Source organism: Acinonyx jubatus, chromosome B4 (assembly GCF_027475565.1).
Source record: "Acinonyx jubatus isolate Ajub_Pintada_27869175 chromosome B4, VMU_Ajub_asm_v1.0, whole genome shotgun sequence".
Classification (NCBI taxonomy): domain Eukaryota; kingdom Metazoa; phylum Chordata; class Mammalia; order Carnivora; family Felidae; genus Acinonyx; species Acinonyx jubatus.
In genome coordinates, this window is record NC_069387.1 from 82255492 (window position 1) to 82271830 (window position 16339).

General features: G+C 57.8%; 2 protein-coding genes across 7 annotated transcripts; one reads left to right on the forward strand and one right to left on the reverse strand.

The window, feature by feature from the left end:
• The first annotated feature begins 18 nt into the window (after positions 1-18).
• Positions 19-8589, forward strand: SLC26A10P (Solute carrier family 26 member 10). 6 transcript variants are annotated; one of them, XM_053226428.1, is made up of 20 exons: positions 24-73; positions 190-250; positions 531-1090; positions 1556-1666; positions 2232-2389; positions 2566-2730; positions 2988-3140; positions 3883-3965; positions 4113-4260; positions 4384-4497; positions 5206-5283; positions 5376-5471; positions 5890-5996; positions 6107-6176; positions 6249-6365; positions 6502-6535; positions 6615-6697; positions 6788-6849; positions 6967-7073; positions 7385-8589. In XM_053226428.1, the coding sequence occupies exons 3-20, from the start codon at positions 748-750 to the stop codon at positions 7600-7602; spliced, it is 2247 nt and encodes a 748-aa protein (XP_053082403.1). In that variant the 5' UTR covers positions 24-73; positions 190-250; positions 531-747; the 3' UTR covers positions 7603-8589. The 6 variants fall into 6 exon arrangements, with proteins under 6 accessions (XP_053082406.1, XP_053082404.1, XP_053082403.1 ...); XM_053226430.1 differs by having other exon boundaries at positions 25-73; positions 6967-7130; positions 7385-7513; XM_027071391.2 differs by having other exon boundaries at positions 29-73; positions 6788-6842; positions 6967-7130; positions 7385-7513.
• B4GALNT1 (beta-1,4-N-acetyl-galactosaminyltransferase 1) lies at positions 7515-15349 on the reverse strand. The gene is made up of 11 exons (XM_053226432.1): positions 14800-15349; positions 13980-14198; positions 13256-13420; positions 13028-13134; positions 12459-12499; positions 11465-11645; positions 10343-10450; positions 10026-10216; positions 9418-9558; positions 8918-9158; positions 7515-8328 (listed from the first exon to the last, which is right to left on the reverse strand). The coding sequence occupies exons 2-11, from the start codon at positions 14195-14197 to the stop codon at positions 8111-8113; spliced, it is 1611 nt and encodes a 536-aa protein (XP_053082407.1). The 5' UTR covers position 14198; positions 14800-15349; the 3' UTR covers positions 7515-8110.
• Between the last annotated feature and the right edge of the window lie 990 nt (positions 15350-16339).

Genomic DNA, 16339 nt, shown 5'->3' on the forward strand with positions numbered 1-16339 from the left:
GAGGGGATGGGGAAAATAGGATTCTGGAGCTCAGAACCTCTGTATCTCTTGAGGGACCACAGGGGTACATGAGGTGGGTGCATGCCCCTTTTGAACTTAATTTAACCACAAATATAAGTTTTTGAGGACCTACATTGTACATGTAGCTGCGGCCCAGCTCAGCAGTTTGTGATGCTTCTCTGCCCACAGAGCCTCTTACACTTTCTTGGGGGCAAGCTGTGCCCCGTGAGGATTTGGGTCTGGGGTAGAGGTATGTGTGTGTTGTGGGGGGGGGGGGGGGGGGAGGGGCGGCATCTTCACCTCTTGGGGAGGGGAGATGCAGAGGCTCTGGGAATGACAGGTCACAGCGGCCCAGCCAGCTGTCTCCTCCTAAAGGGCCGATGCGAAGGGAGCCGGGAGAGAGCAGGTGGAAATCAAAGGCTTACGAGTGGTAAAAAGTGGGTGTTGGGTGTTGAGAATGCGCTGTCTTTTGGCTTCTGTCTCTGGTCCCTACACCTTTCCACACCCCCTCCTCCGCCCCGCCCTGGCAGCCTCCGGAGCCCGCGACCCCGCCAAGGACGTCTGAGGAAACGCCTAACACAGAGACGCCCGCTCCCGAAGCCTTTGCTCTCTCCCGGCCGTTGAAGGTCCCCAAGAGAGGGCGCCCTCCGGGGCTGGATTGGACCCTGCTTCATGGAGGCGGGACTCAGGGCTAGCGGGTGGAGGGCTATTTAAGACTAGGCGGGGTTGGAGGTGGCCAGGGGCAAAATGAGTGGGCTACCGGGCGCCGGGACCAGCCCAAGCCTGGGAGAGGCCTCCGACCTTAAGTTCCCTCTGGGCGCCAAGTTCAGGGAACCTCTCACCGAGGCTCGGTTCCAGCGGCTCTTCGGAGACGCAGAGCAGGCGCCGGAGCTACTCGCGGAGCCTCGCTCGTCCCGACTGTGCAGACGGTGGAGGCGGTTGGCCAGCGCTTGCTCCGGGCCGGGGGCGTGGCGCCTGCTGCGGGCGCGGCTGCCCCCGCTGCGTTGGCTGCCCCACTACCGCTGGCGGGCCTGGCTACTCGGGGATGCCGTGGCCGGGGTGACCGTGGGCATCGTGCACGTGCCCCAGGGTGAGCGGCCCTAACGCTAGCCTGTCAGCGGCCCAAGCTCGGGGGGAGGGGGGGGTGCAGGAGCTGGGCACCTGGGAGCGAGGGCTGGGTTAGGGTGGCCGAGGGTTCGGAGACAAGACCTCAGATCACGTTCTGGGTAAGGACCACGGAGCTGCATCATATCCCCACCCCCAGCCCCCTTCATTTGCGCAATCCTTCTAGAAGTCTTGGACACGTTCCGGGTCAGGGAACTGGAGAGAGGAACAACCCCTGCCCCCTACTCCCCGGAGGACTGGGCCGACACGGATCTGTGACCTTGTCCGCTCCACAACCTCCCACCTCCCACCGAGGCCTGTTAACCCCTAGGTTCCCTCATGTGGCATAATTCAGCGTCCCCATGTCAGCCTCTAAGAGTGTGGGCGCTAGTCACCTTTCCCCAACCCCACACACAGACCCTGAAGATCATCCCTTTCATTTCTCATACAGGCATGGCTTTTGCCCTCCTGACCTCAGTGCCTCCAGTGTTCGGACTCTACACTTCTTTCTTCCCTGTCCTCATTTACACCTTGTTGGGGACTGGTAGACACCTGTCCACAGGTGAGTAACCCAGTGACTCCTCTCCTTCTCTGTAGGGTGAGAATGGATGGGGGTTTGAGACTTCGGCCCTTGGAAGCTCCTTAGCTCTTATTCCCCTCTTCCCCTCCCCTTCTTCCCTTCCGCCTCTGTCGCTACCCTGCCAGGAACCTCGGACCTAGGCAAAGCTTGCTGCGGGTGCCGAGTGGGTGCAGAGAGAAGGGAGTTTCCTCAGAACTTTTCTTCCCCCATGACATTTGGTTTAAATGAACATCTCCGGGACTTGGAAGAGGGAAGAAGAGATGCGCGGTCACCCAAAGGAGCGCGCAGTCCGCGGGTGGTCTGCGGGAGCGGGCAGTGATGCAGTTAGAGGGCAGTTTTTGCCCGCCGGTGCGCCCTTCTTTCCTCCCTCACCGCCGGTTCCGGGCTGCTGCACGGGCTCTCGGCCCCACCGTCTTCATCGGAGCAGCAGCCTTCCAGAAGAGCGGGGTCTGACTGCAGCATCCAGGCCCGAGGGCGCGAAGCCTGGACGATCGCCGCGCCCCAGGCGACACAGCTGGTGATCTCTGCGTTTGTCCCCCGGCCCTAGGAACTTTCGCGGTACTCAGCCTCATGACAGGCTCGGCGGTGGAACGGCTGGTGCCCGAACCCCTCGGGGGGAACCTGAGCGGAATCGAAAGGGAACAGTTGGACGCTCAGCGGGTTGGGTCGGCTGCAGCCTTGGCCTTCGGTAGCGGGGCGCTGATGGTGAGGGAGGACCCTGTGGGATCCACACTGGGGCCGGGGGAACTGGGCCAGGAGAGAGGGAGGGACAAGTGTCATGCGCGGGTCTAGGCGGGAGAGGTGCGCGGAGCAACTGGCGCACTGCGCTCTGGCGAGTCCACTCCTCCTCCTGTAGTGATTGCGCATCTTCTCCCCTGCAGCTGGGCATGTTCGCGCTGCAGCTCGGCGTCCTGTCCACCTTTTTGTCGGAGCCGGTGGTCAAAGCGCTGACCAGCGGGGCCGCGCTGCACGTGCTCGTGTCCCAGCTGCCGAGCCTTTTGGGGTTGCCCCTCCCGCGCCAGATTGGCTGCTTCTCTCTCTTCAAGGTGGGGGTGGAGAACGGCCGAGAAGCGGCTTCTAGCGGTCCTGGGAAGAGGGAAACCGGGAAAGGAAGGACGGCGAGTGGAGGGATAGAGGGTGACGGGGGCGGAGGAAAGGAGATTAGAACCACGTGGCTGAATGAGGGGCGCTGCGGAGACGGAAGCCCTGATGGGAGCCGGGAGGCCTTGCCTTGGCCGGGTGGGTCCGCTCTGAGGGCAGTCGACCCCGGCCCCGGGCCCTCGATCACCGCCCCTGCCCGCAGACGCTGGCCGCTGTGCTGACCGCGCTGCCCCGGAGCAGTCCGGCCGAACTGACCATCTCGGCACTCAGCCTGGCGCTGCTCGTGCCGGTCAAAGAATTGAACGTGAGATTCCGAGACAAGCTACCCACCCCGATCCCGGGGGAAATCGTTATGGTGAGGATGGCTCCCGGGTCGCGCGGTCCCCTGAACCACACAGACCTTGCCGGTCGGGTAGGAGCTGGCCGCTGCCGCCCCCTCGTGGAAGGCAGCGAGCTTACAGAAAGAGGTCCTGTGCACACGCGTACTTTTCCAGGCCTCTTCCCAGAACACTGTGACCCTGCAGAATCCCCCACCCACACGGTCCCACTTCTCTGGCAGAGCCTCTTCTAGACCTCTTAGAATGCTTTCTTCCTGCTTACAGCGTTGCCTTGAGGTGTCGCTCGCCACAGCACCTCCACTGCTCTCCCCCTACCCGGTCCTTCACTGTAATTCAGTTACTCTCCCTTCCCACGCCCACCTGCATTTCTCTCTCTCTCTCCCCCTCCGCCGACTAAATAAGTGTTCCACATCTCCACCCATACGCGGGAGATCCCTAGATCTATCCCAGCTGTCCTACTTAGAATGGCTGGGTGTACTTCCTGATATCTACCATCCCTCATGGGAGCGGAACGCCTCTTACTTCCTCCGGTCCATCTCTTACCGCAGCCTCAGGTATACCTCATTCCTTTCCCATTCCCACTCTCCTTCACTCTCAATTGGCTGTCATCCCAAACATATCCCAACTCCCCCAGTTGCTGGGCCCCTGCAAACACCTAATGCTGCCTTTTAATCCTCTCTCATGTGAAGCTTCCCCCCCCCCCCCAGCCTCTTCCAGGAAGCTCATCTTCTGCCGTGCCTCTAATTTGCTCTTTCCCAGGTGCTTCTGGCCTCTGTGCTGTGCTTCACCTCTTCCCTGGACACAAGATACAACGTCCAGATTGTGGGGCTGCTGCCTGGGGGGTAAGAGAGAATCAAGACACCAGCCTGCTATTCTCAGACTGCTCCCACCCACACCTCCTTCTTGGCCTGTCCCGCCCTATTTTCTCTTTCTTCCCCATACCCTTCTTATACACAACCCACCCTCACCATGGATCCCTCTCTCTCCAGATTTCCCCAACCCCATCTTCCCGACCTGGCTGAGCTGCCCAGGATTCTGGCTGACTCACTGCCCATCGCACTGGTTACTTTTGCTGTGTCCGCCTCCCTGGCCTCCATCTATGCAGACAAGTATAGCTACACTATTGACTCCAACCAGGTGTGACTTTGACTGAAGACCCCAATTGCATTCAGGAGACAACTCTCTAATCTGATGTGTTCTCTCACCCCCCCCCACCCCATGCCTTTGTCTCTCTCTCTTCATCTGACTGCATCCCTCCAGGAGCTCTTGGCACATGGTATCTCCAACCTCATCTCCTCCCTCTTCTCCTGCTTTCCCAACTCTGCCACTTTGGCCACCACCAGCCTACTAGTGGATGCTGGTGGGAACACACAGGTAAGAGCTTGTCCTTGGGTGAGAAAGGGGGTAGGTATTAGGTTGGGGTGGTGGTGGAGAAACAGGTGGAAGACTGGTAGATAGATACCTGCGGGGCAGCTGTACAGAGGAGAATGGTGAGGGAGAGTGAATGGGGGGGGGGTGGTTTCTAAGTAGGAGAGATAGAGAAGGTAACAAGGCTCCATTAAGACCTTGGCAGACTCTAAGCACTGAAGAAGTTTACAGTGCCCATATGTAGTTCACAATAAAAACAATACTAAACTGTCATATAAATTTGAAAGACGAAATTCTGACCCCCGCCCCATGAGGACATTTTCTTTTAAAAAGAAATATCACATATGACAGTCTCCCCCTAATATTTCTGCTTTCCTACTTTGCTGGTGCCCCAAGAAGGTGGTTCCCTGCTTTTAGGGTAATGCAACAGTGGCTTTTAAGGTGGACACGGGCTACAAAAATAGGGAAGTTGAACTACGTCTAGGTAGAGACCGGTGAATGACAGGCATTTAATTGGGAGAGGGGAAAGGTGGATGTGAGAGGCAGAATACCAAGAAGGGAGTTGAAGACTGAGGGACGGCTTCATGGAAAGGGGATTTGGGAGGAGGGAGACTTCCAAGGAAGCCGAGGCAGAGTGGGGCAGGCAGACCAGCTCTCACACAGGGGTGAGTGAGGTTCCCTTCCTTCTCTGCATCCATCCCTCCTTCTTTCTAGCTGGCAGGTCTCTTCTCCTGCATAGTTGTCCTGTCAGTGCTGCTGTGGCTGGGGCCCTTCTTCTACTATCTGCCCAAGGTGAGGAACAGCGGAGGCATGGGGGTGACTGGGGGGGTGGTGGCTACATTCTAGGACATTGGGGCAGTTAGCTTGCCTCTTCTGCCCCCAAGGCTGTCCTGGCTTGCATCAACATCTCCAGCATGCGCCAGATGTTCTTCCAGATGCAGGAACTTCCACAACTATGGCGCATCAGCCGCATGGACTTTGTGAGAGTGGCAGCATTACCCCCAGATTGCCCCCTCCTACTTCCCAGCATCCCCAGGCTCTGCCCTGGATTGGAGCTAATTGTTCTGGTCCTAAATGCTGCAGCTCCCCCCGCCTCCAATCCCCCCCAACATGCATACCTCCTAATCCCATTACTCAGAGACACGGTGGAGAGTGGGGTTTGAACCCCTTCAGACCCGAATATTTGTAAATCCCCAGCTGGTGCAAGGTCTGGGGTGATTACATTTGGTGTATTTCCCTTGTTGGGTCACTTCTGTCCCTTCTGTCATTCTTTCTACCTTCTCCTGGGCTATCCCTCCCTCTCATTTGTCCAGGCAGTCACTGCCCCTGGACCTCCTTCCCTAGCAGCCATGGCCTGGCATTTCTCCGGGGCATATCACTCCCATCCATGTCCTGCAGGCTGTATGGATGGTCACGTGGGTGGCTGTAGTGATCCTGAGTGTGGACTTGGGCCTGGCCGTGGGCGTGGTCTTCTCCATGATGACTGTGGTCTGCCGCACCCAGAGGTGGGAGTAGAGATGAGAGGAGTTGGGAAGAGGGGTGGGGAGAGGACAGGTGCTTGGGGTGACTCTCCAGCCAGGCCAGGCTGGGAATCTGACCCCAGCTTCCTGCCCAGGGTGCAGTGCCTGGCACTTGGACTTGCTGAGGGGACGGAGCTCTACAGGCCACTCGAAGAGAGCCACAAGGTCGGTGGGCCACAGACAGAGAGGGAAGGGAAGATTAGGCCCAGGTGTTTTTCTGACCCTCTGACATCTTAGCTCCTCAAGGTCCCGGGGCTCTGCATCCTGAGATACCCAACACCGCTCTACTTTGGGACCCGCGGGCAGTTCCGCCGCATTCTGGAGTGGCACCTGGGGCTTGGAGAAGGACGCAAGGTGAGAGGCTTGGTCAAAGGGGAGTGTGGCTTCTCTGGGAGTGGGAGGCAGGTGCGGCTTCTCAAGGGGATCATTGTGCTTAAGGGGCGCACGCTCATGCTTGTGTCTTGTGGTGACTGCCCTTCTCTACCCACAGGAGACTCCCAAGCTAGATGGCCCACCTGATGCAGGTGAGATGGGGTGACAAGGAGGGAGATTTGGGTGTGACCCGTGGAGGCATCTGGGTATGCTTGCCTTCTCCCATCCTAGTTGCTGAGCCTGTCAGAGTGGTGGTCCTAGACTGCAGTGGTATCACCTTTGCAGATGCTGCTGGAGCCAGAGAGGTGGTACAGGTGAGGGACGGGGTAGGTTGAGGAGAAAGTCCCTTTATCCCATGCCTACCCTCTGATGTGGGATTTAACCCCCTTGCCCCGCTTCTGCAGCTAGCCAGGCGATGCCGAGATGCTGGGATCCACCTTCTCCTGGCTCAGTGTAATGGTGAGAGGTGTGGAAGACCTGGGGACGGGAGTGGGGGGGGGTGGGAATAGCTGGATGCTTGAGGGAGGGAAAAGGACGCAGTATGGATTTAAGATCTAAGAGCCTGACCTGCCTCTCTACACAGCCTCAGTGCTGGGGACACTGACCCAGGCAGGACTCTTGGACAGAGTGACCCCAGAGCAGCTGTTTGTGAGTGTCCAGGACGCAGCTGCTCATGCCCTGGAGAGACTGGTGAGGGGGCAGTAGGAATGGGAGATCCAGGAGGCGCTGGGGTGGAGCAAGTGACATGTGAGTCAGTGGCTGAAGATCTAGGCAGAGGGTTTGGGGAAGGGGGCCGAGAAGGAAGCTGGAGGAAGAAAGTGGGGGGATGAAATGATTAGCCAATTTCAGGCTAAGCCAAGGAGACTGGGTCCAGCTCCGCATGAAGAACTGAGGAGCTAGGGTTTCAAAGTGGGGTGGTGTGCCCCCCAGAAGACTGCCAAATGCCGAGAGAGGGAGGAGGGTACCTAATCTACTCCTGACAGGTCCCCTCTCTTTTCCAGGAGCCTACAGGTCCAAAGACCTGCACAGTGTGGGTCTGACCCGGTCATTTGGAGTGTGGAGGGCCCCGACAATATGTGCGCGAGGAGTCTCCTCACTTCATGTAACTAATAAAACAAAGCTGAGAGCCACTGGGGTTCATGAAGTGAGTCTGGGTATCCACACGCCGGCCCTCGGTGTCCCTTTCTCCATGCCCGCGGCATTGCAGAGACACAACTAAAAATGGCTTTCACTTGTGTGTTCACCGGCCCCCGCCCCAGCTCCGGAGTCACTGGTTCTCTCCACAGGGGTGGGGCTGGAACCGGTGCACAGAGTCCTGGATCCAGAGATGGGGGAGGGGGCACAGCCCTGGGAATACACGTTGGGGGGCTTCCCCATCCCCTCAGTCCCAAGGAGATGAGAGTATTTCCATTTTAGGTTCTTAGAGTCCCCATGGGCTTTTTGGCACTTGGAAAGTGACCCCCCCCCCCACTTCCTGCCCCATGAGAAGAGGGTTGGGGGGAGGACTTGGCACTGGCCGTGGGTCGAGTTATGGCTCCATCGCATCACTGGGCACTCGCAGAAAGGAGGAGTGTCACCAGGACAAGCCCCTATTTGGGATCGGATTCTGAAGGGGATCAGGGACAGTCAGTGGAGTAGTCACTGGGTGGTGGGTGGGGTTTGCTAGAAATTCCTGGCAGGGACAAGGAAGCAGGCCCAGCCTGAGAGTTGGAAGGCCCCAGTGGCCATCATTCTGCGGTCATGCACTGCAGCCGGTGTTTGAAGAAGAGTAGGCGGTGTTTGGCCACCTGACTTTCATCCAGCGATCCTGGGTAGCGGTACCGGGCATAAGTCTCTGCCCCCACATCCCTTGAGGTCCAAGGCAGTTTCAACTTAGATGCATGATCCACAACGACGTCTGAGCAGGAGCCCACCCGCAGGGAACCAAGCCCGTCCAGGAAGAATTCTGGCAGTGGAGGGAAGGGGAGTACACAGTGAAGCGTCTGAAGGGCGCAGAGGGCCGAGCCTTAAAGGGAGAACTGAGAGTTGGGGTACACAGGCTGCACCTGTAAAGACTCCTTTTGTGAGGGCCTTTGGGCTAGTCAATTCATTTGGGTCCTAGTTTTACTCTTATGTAAAATGAAGTCAACATCCTTACTTTGTGTTTTGAGAGCATACCCCCATCCTCCCCAACACACACCTAAATAAATGTTCAATAAATGCTGAACAGGCCGCTCCAGGAGTGTGGTCTGAACCAGGGGAAGCGGCTGGGACTGGACTCAAGGTCTGACAGTGGTGGGGCAAGTTAAAGGCCGGCCGACCCAGTAGCTGTACTGGGCTTGGAGGTTTAAAGGGTGTGCGGGCCAGGAGGGAGGGAGCCCTGTCTCTTGCCCAGGGCGCAAGGCTTGGTAAATTTTCCGCAGAACTCTGCAGGGGCCCCGGGTGCCAGCTGTGGGCTCCACTGGGGTGGACGTAGGAGTGCCCGCTGCCTTTGGAGCCTCGCCCAGAGCCCCCGCGGGGGTCTCTGCCCGGGGTCGGGAGGGGACGCCACTCACCCAGATGCGCCACGCGGCTGAGCCGCGGGTCGAAGCCGACCTCGCGCACCTTGTCGGTGCGTGCCAGGAAGAAGTTGACCACGCCGTCGGTGACCACGCAGCCCGGAAAGCCGACGAGTTCGTGGTGGAAGCCGCGCCTTTGCCGGAGGCAGTTCCCGCGGCCTGGCGCGCCAGGCTCCACGCTCAGCAGCTGCCGGTAGGTGGTGGCGAAGCCGGAGATCTCGCGCACCGCGCCCCCGACCTGTGGGGAGTGGGAGGTTGGCTCCAGGCGGGACGGGGACTGCCGGCAGTTAGATCCGCGCTGCCCCTCTCTCGGGCGGTTCCCCGGCCGCGTCCTCTCCCGCTCCACCCCCGCAGGACCCAGATTGTCCCCCAGGCTCCCTTCGTCGTCCTCTGTCCGTCCCAGGGCCGGCCGCTCTCGGCCGGGTCTCCCCCGCCGCTGCTTTAGCTTGCTGGAGTCCCTCCTTCTCCCACCCCACGTTCCGCGGGCCCTCCCTTACCAGGTCCAGCGACGTCCGCTCCAGCACGTCCACAAGCCTCTCCAGCCGCGTCCTCGCCGTGAAGACAAAGTCGTCGTCCACCCACAAGACGTACTTGGTGGTTACTTGGGATACGGCCAGGTTCCGGCCTGCGAACCAGCCCTGGGGGCAGGGTACATACAGTTAGTGAGGCTATAGAGATAGGACACAACCCCTCTGCCACCTTTCCTCCTCTCTCCCGACGCATCTCTAAACTTTCCGGGACCTACCAGTGGCTCAGAGCTAGGCAAGAAATGCAGTTTCCCAACTGCCAGGGGTAATAAGTCCGTGTTTTGGGGAGGGTGTTAGAACGCATTTAATTTATGCGTGCGTTCATTCATTCATTCATCCATCATCCATTTATTGAGCGCTCCCTAGGTGCTAAGCACATTCTAAGGATGCAGCGCGAATAAGGCGCGATTCCTCCTCCCACGGAGCTTATTATGTTCCAGGAATCGCCGTGATTCACAGGCACCAGTAATTCTGAGGCAGGTAGTCCTGGAATCACTACTCCGGTGACTTCAGACCCACCGCGCGCCTCTGTCTCTCGGCGCCCTCTGGCGCGTGGTTCAGCCTTGCTGACTGCGCACCTTGCCAAAAGGCATGAGATAGTGCTCGATGTGGGGGCCACTAATGCTCTCTGGCTTGTCGCTGTCGTCGGCGATGACCACGGTGACCGTTGGGTAGAAGCGGCGGATGCTGGCGATGAGCGCCCGAAGCCGATTGTAACGAAGGAAGGTCTTAGTGGCGATGGTGACCAGGGCGCTGATATTGTACTGGGCTGGGAGTGAGGGACAGGGTTAGGTGCAGAGAAGGAGAGTGGAAGTGAGGAGCTGGAAAACATCTCCCACGTCCTCCCTCTCCCAGCTTCTCCCCACCAGGCCTGGATTTAGGTCCTTGAACGCACCAGCCTCACCTCCCTGGGGTAGAGACCCAGGTGGGTACAGCCGAGGGTTGGGTGGGTGTCTTATGCGGATGGTAAAGGCGGCCTCATGTCCCTCCGTGGAGAACCGGACTGGGAAGAAAGGACACCAGACGTAGTCCTTAAAGTTGGGACAACATTCCCTTTTCGGCAAATCACTATTTAAGTGCCTACTCTGTGTACCACTTTCCTGAGCCCTGGTGGACAAGAATGCAAGGTGTTTACCTCCATGGCACTAACACTCTAATGGGTGGGAGAAAGAAAATTAAAGATTTAATTTTTAAAAAATGATTTAATTAAAAGCTAACCTTTATTGAGCATTTACTATGTGCAGGTACTTTTTAAGTTTACCTTAAATATATGAACCCACTTAACCTTGACAAGCCCCATAAGATAGATTCCTGCTACAGAAAAAGGCATAGAGAAATTAAGCAACTGGTCTACATTTACACAACTCTTAAGCAACAAAGCTGAGATAGGAACCTAGTCATTCTGGTTCTAGGCTAAGTAAATAAAATTCAGATACTGGCAAGCATTGAATGGAAAATAAAGCAAGTAATGTGATAGTGAAGAGGAGACATTTGAGCTGAGATCCAAGTGACAAGAAGGAGCCAGCCATGCAAAAATCTGGGGGAAGAGTATTCTAGGCAGAGGGAACAGCAAATGCAAAGGCCCCAAAGAGGGAGCAGATTTGGTGTAGCAAGTCTTGGAGAGAAGGAGGCGGGCTGTGTTGTGCTTCTTTTGCTGGAGGAGACACGGGAGCTCTTGGACATGAAGTCCCTTGCCCTCCAGTAAGTGGTGGTTTGGGAATAGAGCTTGAGCCTTCTGGCTCCTGGGGCAAATCACTTCCTGGGGCCCCCATGGTTGGCCTGAAAAGGGGACACACCCGAGGCTCGGGTTTCCCTTTGGCCTGCTCTGGCCTCAGATGAACAAAGGCCCCTTCTCTCCCTCTCTGGCCCTGCTGGCCTAGCTGAAATGCCCATTGTGTGACTGGGCAGCTCTGGCCATTGCCCGAGTGTCTCCCACACCCTCTGCCATTTGCCCGATTCAGCCTTTCTGGGCTCTCTGTTGACCCAGCTTGCCCCTGCCTCCGCCCAGACCTCACACCTGTGTCTGCTGTGTTTGCCTGGTAACTTCGGCTGCTATAAGTAACCAGTTGTAGCTGCCGGTTGAGTTGGTCCAGCCCTGGGCTGGCGAGGGTGAGATCAGGCTGCCCCTCTCCAGTGAGAGTCACTCCCGTCACTTCCCCGGCCACATCCCAGGTGCCCAAAGAGGCAGTCAGGTTCACCTGGGAGAGGGGGTTGGAGAGGACAGGGTTAGGCCTCAGACCTGCCTCTTGCCTCCCTGGTTCCTCCATCTTTCTGTTGGCAGCCCTGTCTCCCTCCAGCATCCCATTTCCTGCCCCCTCCCCCGCCCCAAGTTTATTTATTTATTTTGAGAGAGAGAGAGAGAGACAGGCAGAGAGAGAGGCAGAGAGAGATTCCCAAGCAAGCTCCATGCTGTCAGTGCAGAGTTCCACACAGGGCTCTCAATTCCAGCAACTGTGAGATCATGGCCTGAGCTGACACTAAGTGCCGGTTGCCGGGCACCTGGGTAGCTTGTTGGTTGGGTGTCGGACTTCAGCTCGGGTCACGATCTCACGGTTTGTGAGTTCGAGCACCATGTTGGGCTCTGTGCTGATAGCCTAGAACCTGGAACCTGCTTCTGATTCTGTCTCCCTCTCTCTCTGCCCCTCCCTGCTCTCACTCTGCCTCTCTCTTTCTCAAAAATAAATAAATATAAAAAAAAAAGAAAGAGTCGGTTGCAGGGTGCCTGGGTGGCTTAGTTGGTTGGGCGCCTGACTTTGGCTCAGGTCATGATCTCATGGTTCGTGACTTCGAGCCCCTCATCGGGCTCTGTGCTCATAGCTTAGAACCTGGAACCTATTTTGGACTCTGTGTCTCCCTCTCTCTCTGCCCCTCCCCCATTCAAGCTCTGTCTCAGTCTCTCTCAAAAATAAATAAACATTAAAAAAAAAAAGTCAGTTGCTTAACCTACTAAGCCACCCAGGCGCCCCCCCCCCCCCATCCTTAGTGCCCGCCCGGCCTCCCCAGCCTCTTACCTGGTAAAGCTCCTGACCAGAAGCTGCCTGCAGGCTCAGCCCTGGGAGGAAGGAGAGGGAATCAGAATCCCAGACAGCCTTGAATTCTTCCTCACTTTCTCTTCTCTCTTTCACCACACACAGCACAGACCTTCTCACCCATCCCTCTTTGTTGAGGCCACAGCAGGGCACATTTTGGGACGCAGCCTAGGGTAACTGAGTTTTCACTCCTTTCCATCAAAGTGATAGCTCTTTATGGCCCGCCCCACCTATCCACCTAATCTTTGGTCGGCAAAGAATAGATTCTTTGTCCCAAACCTCTCCAGTTACAGTCAGCTGCAGTTCCTGATAGCTTAGAACCTGGAACCTATTTTGGACTCTGTGTCTCCCTCTCTCTCTGCCCCTCCCCCATTCAACCTACAGTTCCTTTGGTCCTCACCTCCTGCCTCAGGAACCCCCTTCTGCTCTCAAATCCTGCCTTCATCAGAAGCTCCCCCGCCTCTTATTCCAATCTTCCTTAGCTCTTCTTCACCCAGCCTTGAGCTCCACCACCCCCACAGTGGCTTAGGTCACCCCCCAGACCCCCCCACCTGGCACCAAGATGCTCCGGAGGGGCTGGACCTCCACACCCTGCAGGGGGTATTGAAGAGGGGAGTTGGCAGGGGCTATGAGCAGCTGGTCAGCAGCAGACTGGCTCCTGGCAGTGGAGGACAGAGAAGGAATCAAGGGCAGAGGGGCTCTCCTTCCTGTCACACCCTCCCTCCAAGCCTCCCAAGGCTCACCCTCCGCAGAGACATGCCCTCTTTTTCAGCTGGTACCTTGAAAGGAAGGCCTGGAACTCCTGCTCCCTGGAGGCAGAGGCAGCCCTCAGCTCTTCAGGGTCAAAGGCCTTCGTGAGGTCAATGGCTCGGAGCTGCCTTTGGAAGGGGAAATGAAAGCTCCCTCCACTGGCCTCACAACTACAGTTGTTCCCAGACAGCCGCCTGGAGGGGGGATGAAGGGTCATCAGAGCCCCGCCATACAGCTCCATACATCCTGCTAAATATTAACATGGCGCCCCACACCTTGGCCCTTCGACCTTGCCCATCCAATGTCTGTCGCCTTAAACACTGCTCTTCAAACAGCCCCCAGGAGAGGAGACCCACAATGGGACGACCCATCCCCTAAATCTGGGTTTTACAGAGGTATAGAAGAGGGCCAGTTGCTAGGATTTCAGAGTTGCCTCCCCACCATTCAGGACCCCACCTGGACTCTCCTTTCTGGTGTCCTGAAACCATCAGGACATCAGAAAGTCTTTCAGGCACTCCCCTGCCTGCACACTCTCCCCTCCCCATCACCATGACAAGGTTCAGGAAGGAGAGATTTTGTTTCCCCAGCCCAAGATTCACAAGCAGCCCCTCCCCCCCCCTCAACCAGTCAGGAGAACTGAGGCATCAGAGCTCAGCAGTGCAGGAAACAAAAGCTCCCCAGCACCCCCCCCCACCCCCCCCCCACCCCCCCCCCAGTGAGCGCCGCCCTGCCGCCACCACTCCTGGCACTCACCCGACCACTTGCTCCTTTATCCTGACCGGGATGTGTGCATAGCGGGGCTCAGGCGAGAGGTCTGGCAGCTCTGGTCTGGAGGGGCCCTGCAGGGGCGTCCACAGCGCAAGAGGTGCCCGGAGGCCCGGAGCGTCCCGGGTGCTCACGTACAGGAGCCCCAGAGAGGCGCAGGCGAGCAGCAGGACCAGCACGCAGAGGGCCCGGCGGCCCAGCCGCATCCTGGTGGGCGGGAGGGGTGGGAGGGTGAGAAAGGTGCGGAGGGGAGGCGCGGGCTGGGACCCCGGAGCCCCGCGGTTCTGGAGGCTCCGGTCAGCTTCCCGGGAAGCTCTCCACATCTCGGCGCGCTAGGATTTGCACAGCGAATCGTTGCCCCCGGCCCTCCTCCCTTCGCTCCCGGGGCCTCGGGTCTCCCGGCCTCCTTTCTTCTCGCCCTCTCCCGCATCTCGGTTTCCTCTCACGCCCGAGGCCTGGCATCTTGATGCAAGAGACCTTTGCATGCGGCGGTTTCCTCGCGGCCGCGTATAAGTAGGAGTGCACTGCTTTCTTCGAGCAGCGGACGTCCCCTGGCCCGCCGCCCCCTGGCCCGCGCGTCCCCCACCCCTCGGTCCGAGCATCACCTGGCCCCCAGTGGGCTGCACAGGACGGCTCCACACCTTGCTTGTCATGAAAAATGCAGAATCACGCCCGCGCCGTTGGATGCCCCCGGCGGAGGTGACCGCGCGAGTGGCCCCGGGGAGCTCGTGCTGGGGAACGGGGGGGACCGGCGAGCGCGCCGCCTCCCGCCTCCAGCTCGGGCCCCTCATCCCGCTCGAGCACTGACCTGTCTAACGCTCTAAGGCCGCCGCAAGATTTCGGTCCGGGCTGCGCCAGGCTCTCAGCCCCGGCCTGGGGGTCTTCATGGGGCCGGAGGCGGCCTGATCCGGGAACCCGGCGTGAGCCTGGGTCGGGGGGATCCTCCTGCCTCTCGGGCTCGCCCAACCCCTCCCGCCTTCGGAAGCTCAGGGCTTTGTAGACCTCGGCGCTGGGTGGGTGGTTCTGGGCGTTTCCTGTGGGGGTGGAGAGCAGAGTTGAGAAACCGCTGCGCCCCAGCTCCGGAAACAAAGCTGGGGGTCTGCGGCACCCTGAACCTCTTGCCGGGCGGGGAGGGCTCAGGCCGCCGCACGGTTGTCCAGATCGCGGCGCGGAGCGGCTCTGCTCCCGGCTCGTTGCGGCGGAGGCTCCGGCTGCGCGCGGTGAAAGCGAGTGCCCGGGCGCCTTCTGGTGGGCGCCGAGGACATTGCGTGGGCGCCGCGAGAAGGTCCTTCTCCCGACCCTCCCAGCCCTTCGCTGGCAAGCCTGGCATCTCAACAGCTTGCCCCAGTCCCATTCTATTCCCTATACCCACGGAGCCTCGGTCTCATCCAGACTGTAGGCTACGATACTGGCTATGGGAGGAGATGGAACCGGCGCCCTACAGTCCCATTTCAAAGGAAGGTTTGTAGTGAGGGTGAGATAAAAGAAACCAGACTAGACCCCAGACAAAGAAGATTTTGCCTGGCTGACAAAGACAGGTTCACACCCTCCCTCCCATCCTCGCCTCCCCCGTCCCAAATCCTCTAACACTCAAGAAGTAATTCAGTGCCTTTTCACCTTGAATGCTTCTTGTTGCAGACGTGCAGAGGGAAGTGGTTAGGTTGCCTGTAGGGTTTTTTTTTAAAGATGAAATTTATTGTCAAATTGGCTTCCGTACAACACCCAGTGCTCATCCCAACAGGTGCCCTCCTCAATGCCCATCACTCACTTTCCCCTCCCTCCGCCCCCATCAACCCTCAGTTTGTTCTCAGTATTTAAGAGTCTCTTATGGTTTGCCTCCTTCCCTCTCTGTAACTTTTTCCCCTCCTTCCCCACCTCCCTGGTCTTCTGTTAAGTTTTTTATGATCCACATATGAGTGAAAACATATGATATCTGTCTTTCTCTGACTGACTTATTTCACTTAGCGTAATACCTTCCAGTTCTGTTTACGTTGCTGCAAATGACAGGATTTTATTCTTTCTCATTGCCAAGTAGTATTCCATTGTATATGTAAACCATATCTTCTTTATCCGTTTGTCAGTTCATGGACATTTAGGCTCTTTCCATAATTTGGCTATTGTTGAAAGTGCTGTTATAAACATTGGGGTACAAGTGCCCCTGTGCATCAGCACTCCTGTATCCTTTGGGTAAATTCCTAGCAGTGCTATTGCTGGGTCATAGGGTAGATCTATTTTTAATTTTTTGAGGAACCTCCACACTGTTTTCCAGAGTGGCTGCACCAGTTTGCATTCCCACCAACAGTGCAAGAGGGTTCCCGTTTCTCCACATCCTCTCCAGCATCTATATT

Coding starts and splice junctions, on each gene's coding strand:
- B4GALNT1 (XM_053226432.1), bottom strand. CDS start 14,197: ATGCGGCTGGGCCGCCGGGCCCTCTGCGTGCTGGTCCTGCTGCTCGCC. Junction 11,646..12,458: donor CTGGTCAGGAGCTTTACCAG/GTAAGAGGCTGG, acceptor CCCCTCTCCCAG/GTGAACCTGACTGCCTCTTT. Junction 10,217..10,342: donor ACCCCAGGGAGGTGAGGCTG/GTGCGTTCAAGG, acceptor CCTCACTCCCAG/CCCAGTACAATATCAGCGCC.
- SLC26A10P (XM_053226428.1), top strand. CDS start 748: ATGAGTGGGCTACCGGGCGCCGGGACCAGCCCAAGCCTGGGAGAGGCC. Junction 3,141..3,882: donor TCCCGGGGGAAATCGTTATG/GTGAGGATGGCT, acceptor GCTCTTTCCCAG/GTGCTTCTGGCCTCTGTGCT. Junction 4,261..4,383: donor ACACTATTGACTCCAACCAG/GTGTGACTTTGA, acceptor GCATCCCTCCAG/GAGCTCTTGGCACATGGTAT.